This window comes from Mastigoproctus giganteus, chromosome 2 (genome assembly GCF_048544385.1).
Source record: "Mastigoproctus giganteus isolate SK-2022 chromosome 2, ASM4854438v1, whole genome shotgun sequence".
Classification (NCBI taxonomy): domain Eukaryota; kingdom Metazoa; phylum Arthropoda; class Arachnida; order Uropygi; family Thelyphonidae; genus Mastigoproctus; species Mastigoproctus giganteus.
The window spans coordinates 207,235,493-207,247,252 of NC_143576.1; the positions used below are offsets into that span (position 1 = coordinate 207,235,493).

Below are 11,760 nucleotides of genomic sequence, written 5' to 3' on the forward strand. Positions count from 1 at the left end.
GAATACCTTCACAACGAGTTGCCATCATTGCATCACTCGGGTACCTACCCACCCACCGAAGAAGGGCCAAATAGCCCTGAAACGGTGCCGTCTGGGTGGTGGTATCCATCTGAGAATAAGTAACATTAGTCTTCTCCTTAGGTGAAGCGTTACTTATTCGAAGTAGTGCAATATCATGGCAACTCGTTGTGAAGGTATTCACAATATGAGATATAACTTAAAACGATGCCGTTTTATTAATAATCTGATTTATTCAGATACAGCTATGTATTCCTGATGCATTTGCACTATATTTATACATATATTTATACATAGTCTAGACTAATAAATGAGGCTTATGCCCTAAACGCTTGAGTCTAAATACATGATACACCATCAGGCATCTCTCATATTGTGGAGTTATACTTCATAACTGTTTTGCCATCATTGCATCACTCGGGTACCTACCCACCCACCCACCGAAGAAGGGCCAAATAGCCCTGAAACGGTGCCGTCTGGGTGGTGGTATCCATCTGAGAATAAGTAACATTAGTCTTCTCCTTAGGTGAAGCGTTACTTATTCGAAGTAGTGCAATATCATGGCAACTCATTGTGAAGGTATTCACAATATGAGATATAACTTAAAACGATGCCATTTTATTAATATTCTGATTTATTCAGATATAGCTATGTATTCTTGATGCATTTGCACTATATTTATACATAGTCTAGACTCCTTCATAGCTTGAGGCTTATGCCCTAAACGCTTGAGTCTAAATACAAAAACATATATCATATGGATATGGTATATCATTTAATTTTTGAGAGATACTGTTTATTTGTCTATTAAAGGTCACAAAAAATTAAAACATATATGGACCTAAAAAAAAAAAAGCTCACACAAATATTCACACTAAAACACTAGCAACTGACGTCAAAAATTGTACTTTCATTACCTCAACCCCAACAGGTGTTGTTGATGAATGGCATTTTCCAAAGAGATAACAATTTTATTTGTTAATAATGTGAGAACATACAAGTAATATTTAATTGTATTTGAATGATAAACACAAAGTGTTATATATGTTTACATTTCTTCCCAATTGGGTGCTATCAAACAGTAATCAAGCAGTAGAGAAAATGGCTATACCATAAGAGAAGGTCCAGACTGCAACATAGTACACAGATACTAAACTGATACTCAGACACAGCAAACTTCCAAAAAATGTACAAAACAGAGCTACCATTATGAAAGACACTATTAGACAATAGTATCAAAGAAATTTATAAACAACAAAAATGGATTACATAGGAATAGGTTAGGTAAACCATAAAACCAAAGCCTTTTCAATTTATTCTTACTTACTTTTTCTAGAAATTTAATGTTATGTTCTTATCTTCAGACAGAAATTTTAATTTTTTTGACATATGTTCAATATAAATGGTGACATGCCTAACTATTCGGACATTACAGCATATGAAGAGGGTTGTGTCTATTTTTAATGATATCCAATTAAAGAAATTTTTTATTTTAATTCAACACTTAGAAAAATGGCCAATTATGAAACTTATTAGTAAAATAACCACTGCAAAAAATTAACACTCACAGATGAAAGAAATTAATACAAACTGTATCTTGCACTCCAATTTGCAGATTTTAAGCTCTTGGTACACATAACATACCTTGGAATGCAAAGATGGATTTCAACACTTTCCCAGTTAATGTTCTTGCTCTTTCTTAGTAAAGAGCAAAAACACTCAACATTTGAATAAACATCTCATGAAAATGCAGGCAAGAGAAAGAGAAAAAAATATAATCATATGAAATGACAGCAAGAGAAAGAGAATAAGCAAACTTTTGTGTAGCTAAGGAACAAATAACAGTGAGAAGTTTATGAAAATGGCAAAATATTAGGAGACTCAAAAACAAGGGCATTATATTATACAGGAAACTTCTGCATGGTTAAAAATAATATACAATACAATGGGATCAAAAATTTAAGGTATCCTTCATGCCTATAATTTTTCACCATATATAATTTTGCAAATCCCTTAAAGAAAATTTTTTTTTTAAACAAGTTTCATTCTTTTTATTCCTGCGTAACATTTGCCAGTATTACACAGGAATAAATGCAATTAGCACGATGCACCTAAACAATTAAAAACAAACCACTTCAATGCAAAGTGCTCATTACATAAAAAATGTTTTACTAGGTCAAACACACTAGCATTACATAATTAAATGTATTTCTACTTCCTGGAAGAAAAAATTCAGTCCTCTTAAAAGAGTGACCCATATTCTTAAGGGCAGCCTCTTTTGTGCCCAGAGGTTGCCAATGTAAGATGAATTACTGTAACAGCATGTCAGGAAGGAAAAATACCATGGAACTTCTCTATATTTTAAGGATGCAAATTATTTCTTTAGAAAAATGCAAAGCTGTTTAAATAATAAAATGTAAACAGTTTTGCATAATTTGAAATAAAATTACCTCGGCATTAAAAATTGCAACAAATAAAGTTTTCACGGCCATTCTGAATTGCATAACAAATAATATCCCAAGATGGTGATGATATCTAAAACAAGTTTCAATAATATTAGTTTCAGTCATTCTGGACCCCAAAGGACAAGCACAATTTTTGATTCCTATGCAATCATTAATATCGAATCCTAAGCCAATGGCTAATTGATTGTTGGAACATACTTCCATCTGGTGTTGTGGGATGGGCAGGTGATATGGGAAGCACTGTATTTTTGTTTTTTTTTAGCTGATATGAGCTTGCTTTCTTGCCACAACTAATACTAATTACTTATATAATTCATAATGATGTGAATCAAATATAAGTAGGCGAAATCAATATTTGTAAATAATGGCTACTTTTTTTTTTCAATATATTAAAGAGAGAGATTTCTCATTGACTCAAAAACATTGACATATCCATGTGTGTGTATGTGTACATACGTAAAACAGTTTAAAGCCCACCTTGAATCGGGTAGCCCTTAACAAGCACAATTTTATGCTAGTGATAAATCTATCTCTGAATAATACAAATAAAATTATCCAATGAATTTTTTTTTGTGTGTGAGGTAAGTCCTTGCTTATGCAATTATACTAAAAGAGTAGTGAAAAATATAATATACACATGATAATCAGCACCAGATATGCTGATATCACAGACACTGATGTCCTGCTGTGGTATTTACACACAACAGTATCTATGGCAACAGTTTTCAACTGCTGTAAGGGAACACTTTTAAGTGGGAATAAAATAAAGTTTGTATAGGGTTTGATGTTCCATCAAGATGGAATATCAAACTTTTATAAAGTTTGATATATAAACTATATAAAAACTTTATTTTGCTCAATCATCCAATACAAAAAAAAAAAAAAAAAAGCAAACTTTTGTTTTATGACTAGAAACAAAATAATTCAAATTACATCACAAGCATTTGTTTTTAGTACAGAATATGTTATATCAAATTGTAAATAAGTATCACATTAAGTGAACATTAGGTAGGACAGCTGGCAATATTTATGAAACTGCTTTAACCTAGAAACTCAGTTTTTTGCTTTTGACTGAGTCGCTTTGTGGGTTGGGGGTTAGAAGCCATTCCCCATTGTCAGGGTCAGTCGAAAAACACTGATTTAGAGAAGCATTTCTCAAACTTTTTTTTAAAATAAAACTTCACGAAAAATCTGCAGTCCATTTCAGAAGTTGCATTTACAGACAAAGCAATAAATCATTTTGGTTTCTTCAATTTTTTGTATTCAACTAGAAAATATATAAACCTTATATTTTATTTAATCACTTAATTTTCCATATCCAAATTATAAATATAGTTTACAAAAAAGTACTTATCTATTATTACACATATAGTATTTTATTTTAAATGCAATCCTTGTGATTCATCAAAAATTTCACAATCCATCCAGATTTTCCAGTAGTTGACATGTTAAAAAACTCCATTTAGAATGTATCGAAAAAGCCCAACTAGTAAAGGACTATCCTGTAGCTGGAGACAGCCTGCAAAACATGGATCATTCATGTATGTTGAAGGTTCCAGGATCATAAGAGTAACTTCACCACATTTCACTGAAGGGGTGCACACAGGATTTTTCTTTGGGGAGGGGACGAGAATCAGAAACACTGCGTTAACCTAGAAACTCAGTTTTTTGCTTTTGACTGAATTTCTTTGTGGGTTGGGGGATAGAAGCCAAGCAGCCACCTCTCCTGAGTGAATCTCTGCTCTGCTTGGTTGCTAGGTCTCAATACCACTAATATCTCTGGGCTGAGGTAGAATGAGCTGTTCACAGCAGAGATTCAATGCTAACCAATCTGAGGCAAAGTCAGGTTACAATGCAAACACATGGATCAATATGCTTATAAAATGCTGTTGACATCTCATGGAGCCTGAGGATAAAAGAAGTACTGTTCTAATAGATCAGTCTGAATGTGTATGTTATTCTGGGACAAGCTATCTAATAAACTAGTCACTCAAGGTAATGAAAAACCCAAAGGTCGTGGGTTCAAATCCCACCTCGGGCTTGGATCAGAGTACAAAATGCAAAAGCTTTGGGAGGTGCAATATGGCCACAGAAGTCGATGCGCCAACAACTGGGGAGAAAAAAAAAAAGGTAATGAATATAAAATGTGAAATTCGTGCCAAGAAATGAAAAGGCAAACTGAAGAAAATAACTGGAATCAAGATATGTCGGGTTCATACTAATGCACCTTAAACTGAAGATGCAATATATCATATGAATAAATTATATATTCTATGGTAACTTGGCCTGTTTTGCAGGATGAAAAAAAATTGCTAGGAGAAAAATCCCTATTCCCAATATCTACACCAGCTAACTCAGTTATTAGAAGTGTCTTGTAAAGCTGCGTCACTGACACCATACCATATGAAAAAAAAAGAGTGTGTGTGTTTTCTTGTTAGTTGTTGGCATATCGGCTTCTGTGGCCATGATGCACCTCCCAAAGTTTTTGCATTTTCTACTCTGATTCAAGCCTGAGGCGGGATTTGAACCTGCAACATTTTGGGTTGCCAAGCAGGCACTTTACCCACCTGGCTAGACCGGTCGGGGGGGGGGGGGTGTCAGAAGGAGAAGGGAATCACCAAGAAAGAGAATGATGATATCCAGCTCAGGACCCCAGGTCAGGTGTGCAAAGCCCATACTCACAAGATGTGAGCCTCAGGGGATTAATCACAGACATTTTTTCCAAACTTCCTAGGAAAAATGCAAAAGAAGGATAATCAATCCTCCTTTTACAAGGACAGTCAAATAGCATAAATGAATTGTTGACTCATAATCACAACTAGACAAACCAGTTGGATACAAATTTCTGTAGAGTGAGGATAATAAAGCTATAATAAAGCTTTTATATAAAATTAGAATTAAGATTTGAAAATAGTAGCAAAATGATGTGATGAAGCAAGCTTATAGCATCAGCCAAAAAAAAAAAAAAAAAAAACACGAAGAAAAAACATTTCCTGCTTCATTTACGCATCCCTTCTAAGTGTTTTAAGCCTTCTTTGAAACATATTCAAACTACCCATTTCACAACACCAGGTGGAAATTTATTACAACTTCAACTGAAAGCAAATTTCTGCACATTTATCTGCAAACCATCCTTTTCAATTTAAATGTTTTCTTTTGTGAAAAGGAAGCGTAAGGATGCCATCAGCATTTATTTGACTTATTCCAATCAGCTCCTTAAAGACTTCAATTAGGTCTCCTTACAGGTGCCCAGTTTACATGCACTACAATTTACAGAATTCATCTTACTTGATAAAAGTATCCTCTTGTACCCCAGACTAATCTTGTTACCCTTCTCTACACCTGCTCCAACAGATCCACATCCATCCTAAAATGAGGTTTCTAAACCTGTATGCAATGCTCAAGATGAGGTCCCAACCACATTTTATAAAATGGGATAATCACCTCCCTGCTGACAAAATTACTGTAGAGCATTGATATACAGGAATGTACTGTCCTAGCATCCTATCTATACTGCAAAGAGAACTTAATGTTGGATTGTGCAATTACCCCTAGATCTTTTTCATTCTCCACTACCTTGACGTACGGTACCACTCAACTGGTGTGTTATTCTGAGATTTGTAACTCAAATGAAGAAACTTATATTTACTAATGTTCAACTTCATTTGCTATCACAGATTTATTGTCAGGTTTTAGTCACAGCAGCTCCCAACAGTTGTTATTTGGTTTTTAGGAGCATTAGCAACTAAGGCCATATTGCTCCGGGGATATGCGGTGGTCATTCCCTGACCTTTCCGCATCCTCCATATTTGGTGGCTCACGGGGTCGAACTCCGGTCTAATCAAGAAGCAGGTGCTATGCACTGCTGCTCCTGCCCACCTGGCTACGGAGACGCCCTCCCAACAGTTCTGGACTCATCTGAATCACTTATGTTATGACTATCAGCTGAACTAAATGTTCTGTTGGCCTTGACAGCAACTGCCACCCAGACCAGTCCACACCAAAGTCTCTTTTTTCAGCCCATCTGCCTAATTTTTCCAGGTCTTGTTGTAGAAGCATACCCTGATTACTGTCATTAATTACCCTACTAACCTTTGTATTATCAGCAAACTTAGCAAATAAACTTATTAATATGCCTTCATCAATATCACATGCAATTTTCTTCTCTGCCACTAATTTCATCAGTCCATCTGACATCCACTAAGATTCAAATTTTGAATAATATTTCCTAGTTGATATAAAAAATTGAATATTGTCTATGATCGCAGATTGCCTCTGATCCCATTTGGCATTTAAAGTTAAGAACATCAGTTGGTACTACTGAAAAGAATTTTAAAACTGCCTAAAAACCATTGTAGTCACCTTTTTGACAGCAAAATCCCTTCCCTTGACAGTAATTACATCTTTAAGTAAATCCCACATCAACATACTGTGATAACTGATCACTGCAAACTAAAACTCCCTTTATCTGAAGATTCTTAATGCATGATGAGTGGTTGCTGATAATCAGACAAAGGGTATTGCTATCTCTTACTGCTTCTCTAATATGCTGGTATAGAAGCAGTCATCCAGAAATGTTCTACTATTGAGCAAGCAACCAATGCACAACCCCAGTCAAAATATGCAAGTTAAAATCTTTAATGATAAGATATTCTGATTTACTGGATCACTCTGTCTATATAACTGTTCATTATACTCATCACAATCATTTAGTTATAACATACCCCTACTCTCATTTTTGTTTTCCCATTGCTGATGTAACAACATACTGACTCAATATTACATTGGATACCTATGTCAATTGGGTATACTGGGCAAGATTCTGTTTTTCTTCACCAATAGCATAACCCCTCCCTGCTATCCTATCTGAAATAACTGACATTTTTTACATAACTGGCTTTGCACAGCCTATGATCTTCATATAAGAACTATAAGGACAGTGAGAAAAATTCTAGGTGCAAATATATACATAAATGTCTTCACACAATCACTATAAGTTTTGCATCCCATATGTCAGAGTGCCACCATGTTTATGATATCCCCATGACATCTGTTTGATGACTTGACCAATGCTTCAAATTCATCAAGTTTATTTTATACATTTGCAGCATTAGCATATAAATAAATACATGTGCACTTGTTTCTGCTCATAGTAACCTTAACACAGCCCATATATTTGCTTCTCCCATGAGAACCAGCAGCAAGCCATGTTCACACACAGTATATAAAGCTATTGCTAGCCCCATTTTAATTTAGTTGATAAAGGCTACATACAGTAGCCAAAAGCTCCTGCGTATTTATGTTTAGTTTTATTATGATATACTTTTAACACTTTATTCAGCATATTTTAATTGATTGTAAATTCTAATTAACATATAAAAATTTTATTTTATTTTATAATATATCTTCTTTTGAACTGGTTTGTGTTTGCAAGAAATCATATGTATCCAATTTTTGACTTCAAGGTTCTTTAATCATGCCTATTACCTTTTAAGTAAATTCTCAGCTTGCTATTCTTAATATCAATGGTACTGACTTGAACAACAATATAACCTTTTATACCCTTAAAAGATGATCACTGTTCTACAGCATCATTAACTTTCTGTCCCAGGCAGATATACCCAGGTCATGAAATCCAAGTATGTGATTAAAATTTATTTTTGCATTCAGTTCCTTTGTGACCACACGTTAGTATCCAATCAAATTGGTCAGACAAGATTTCCTCTTAACAAACCCATGCTGCATCTGAAGTATAATTGCAGCCTTTTCTAGATGATTCTGTTACTTCTTTTACCTGTGACTCCATTATTTTTTTCTGGAATAGAAGTTAAACTAACAGGTCTGTAATTACTAGTTATCCTTTGATTCCCCTTTGTGAATTGGGGATACATTTGCATATCTCCAGTACACAAGGACTTCCCCTGAATCAAAGGATGCTCTCATAATTATGGCTAAAGGTTTGCTTACTTCCTTTGCTGCCTCCTTTAATATAACTGGATAGATCTCATCCATCCCAGGTGCCTTTCTCATGTTTAACTTCAACAATTTCTCTTCCATTTTCCTCTCAGTTATTAAAAAATCATTTAGCTCCCTGTTACAGCTTGATAAACTTCTGGCATATCCTTCCCTAAAGAATTCTTCATGTGTGAATGCAGATATGAAATACTCATTCAGTTTGTCAGCAACCTGAGCAGGATCATTAACAGTTGAACCATCAGTATCAAGTGGACCAATCTAATTCATCCCCTTCCTTCTAGAATTTACATAAGTAAAGAGTTTCTGCTATTTTATTTTGTATCCTTTGCCAAAGATTTCTCATAATCTGCCTTTGCTTACCTGGCCTCCTTTGTGATTTGATTAGACTAGTTTATATCTACCACAGGTTTCTGTGTTGTGCGATAATTTATATGCATCCCATGCACTTTTATTCTCTGATAATTATCAGATCAAGAGTATTACTCCCTCTTGTTGCTACAGAAAACAGTCAACCAATAAGTCCACAAAAGTCTTGCTAGTCTGCATGTGATCAACCCATAAGTTCCAGTCAATATCTGAAAAGTTAAAATCCCCCATTTATAAGGCATTCTGATTTACTGGCGACTTGATTTCTCTGTACAGCTGTTTATCATATTCATCAGTTATTAGGCCTACAACACACCCCTACTCTCGTTTTTGCTTTGCCAGTGCTTATGTTACACCAAATTCAATATTGCAATGGCCACCCATGTCGCCCAGATACACTGCCTTAGATTTTATGTGCTTCTTAACTAAGAGCATAACCCCTCCTATTTTGTCTGTTCTTTCTGTACATTGTACTCCCATATTCAAATTCTGCATCCCTTATATAAGAGTGACACCACGTCTATGAAATTTCAACAGTGTCTGCTTTTGATGTCTTGACCAGCACTTCAAATTCATCAAACTTATTTACTATACTCCTAGCATTGGTGTACATGCAAGTATATATGCATTTGTTCTTACTCTTAGTTGCTCTAACACAGCCCATATATTTATTTGTAATAGTTCTTGAAATCTCCAACATTTTGTTTTCACGGCTGTTGCTCATTCCAATCACATTGCTATATGTTGTACTATTTAGATAATATTATTTGTATAATTTATACAAAATGCTTATATTAATTATACACCTACAATTACATAAAAATATTCACTAACATATAGGTTAGTGCAATGTTTATATCATTCTTATACTGATAACAATGATCACAACGAACCAGCAAAATTCTCTCCCATGTCATAATCCTACTCTCATTTTTGAGTAATTTCCTAGGCCAAGTAAGACACAATTTCACCTACTTTATCAGATAAATGCAAATAATAGTTGCCCTACTAATTTGATTTAAAAAAATAATAACAAAATCTAATAAATTTTAAGTAATAATGTATGGATTGTTAGTCAGAAATGTGATTTATGCTAGGGATGACAAAGCACATACAGCTCTCCCATTTTGCAAAATTTAGTTTTAGATTTTAAATTCTGAAAATTATATTTCAAATATTCTTGAATATAAAGTATATGATCACATGAAGTTTACTAGTCAAACTATTACAACAAGATAAAAACAGGCCAATATGTGGAAACATAAGTATTAAAAAAACAGAGTCTGAAAATTATATCTATAATGGATGGCTTTTTTTTATCTGTGATGAAGAATGCTGAATCAACCTGGAGAGAAACCACAGCCTGAACAAACTTGCAGGTATGATGCTCTGGAAGAGTTTTTCTATCAGGCCATAACCAAGCATCTAATTCCTTACCAATGAGCGGTACAAGGCACATATGTCATTTATGAAGTAATCATGGTAAATTTATTACATCTCTGATAAATTCATTATGAAAACAACAGTGCACTTTCTTTTAATGCATATATCATCCAACACGATATCATTGTTTAACAGCAATACTTTGTATTACCCTGATACATTCCCAGCAGGAATACAATGCTGGCATCCTAATTACTGGGTACAATGGGTAGTAGAATGCTCAAGTATGTCAGCCCAAATACTTAAAACTTTCAGGTGGAAAAAAATTTACATTCAAACCCAACTTAAAAGTTTTAAATATTAAAAACTTAAATAAAAATGCTAATATGAAAAAAATAATAATAATAAAATAAATAATATTTCTGTTAATGTTTATCAGGAAATAAATAATCAACCCACATATCAAGGATTATAAACAAAACAAATATTACACTTTGGTTTCAGGTTTTACTGGCCTATAAAGATTAAAATAATTAAAGGTATGCCGAAAAATTAATCTGTCCAAAAGTGCACCAAAATTCAAAGTATAATCATAATAAAAACTGTAATTCTTTAATCTGAAATTAATTAACAAAAAAAAAAAAAAAAAAAAAATGGAGTTTTGGTTAAAATCCCAGTGCTCTTCGATAAGTGCACTGGGATTAGATACGAGTTAACGAATATCCAAAGCTTTTCTTGTCCACTATTAAAACATTTTTCTCTGTGGATTCTCAAAACTGTTCAATTAATTATAATCACATAGATGAAAGAATTCAGTATATCATCATCATTTAAATGACTCTCGATTAAACGCAATTGTTTGTGTACTTGATTCAGGTGCACGTTTCATGACAATCTATTCAAAAGTAATTGAAAACCAATGTTCATTACTAATGAAGCCAGTACAATCTTACAACAGGTGAAAGCAAATATTTTCGCATAAGTATAAGGTATGCCTTGGCCTGCCTTAAATCTCCACGTAACCTTAAAAACTAATTAATACTTAATTACCATAAAATTTTAAATATAAAATTAAGGAATCCAGCGAACTGTCGGCTTTGTAACAAAGTCACCGGTTCTGCCAACAGTGATACTCAACATTTTGTTTCAAATTACATAAAGAATAAAATTTTGAACTTACGAATTTTCCATGCTCTCTTCGTAGGTGCTGCCATGTCCCTCAGAAGTTAACAGGTAAAATTTAGAAGTACGCGACGATGGTATGAAGTCAGATGAGTTATCCCACCCAACTGTTCACAGTTGTATCAGAAAGAAAGCCAGCAATCAAAACAAATAAATTAGTACACCTTTGTACACACTACAACTATTATCGCATCGCTACCTTTATGTATATACCCGTATCAAATAAGTATGCAAGTAACATATGAAACACACAAAGATAAGGCAAACACTGATACGACACATTTGTTTTACTCCTCCTCGAAAAACAAGGAGAGTTACACCTTTATCATCCCGTTTGTTCCCTACATTTCCACATTCTACCATCACCAAA

The 11,760-nt window shown here is 33.9% G+C and overlaps 1 protein-coding gene across 1 annotated transcript in view; it reads right to left on the reverse strand.

Annotated features, from left to right (window-relative positions):
- The window catches only part of LOC150090009 (katanin p80 WD40 repeat-containing subunit B1-like), a 331,620-nt gene extending 319,860 nt beyond the window's left edge, over positions 1 to 11,760 (reverse strand). Inside the window, exon 1 of the mRNA XM_090368931.1 lies at positions 11,389 to 11,760. Within this exon, the coding sequence (XP_090225057.1) occupies positions 11,389 to 11,422 (34 nt within the window). The 5' untranslated portion in view covers positions 11,423 to 11,760. The remainder of the gene's footprint in view (positions 1 to 11,388) is intronic.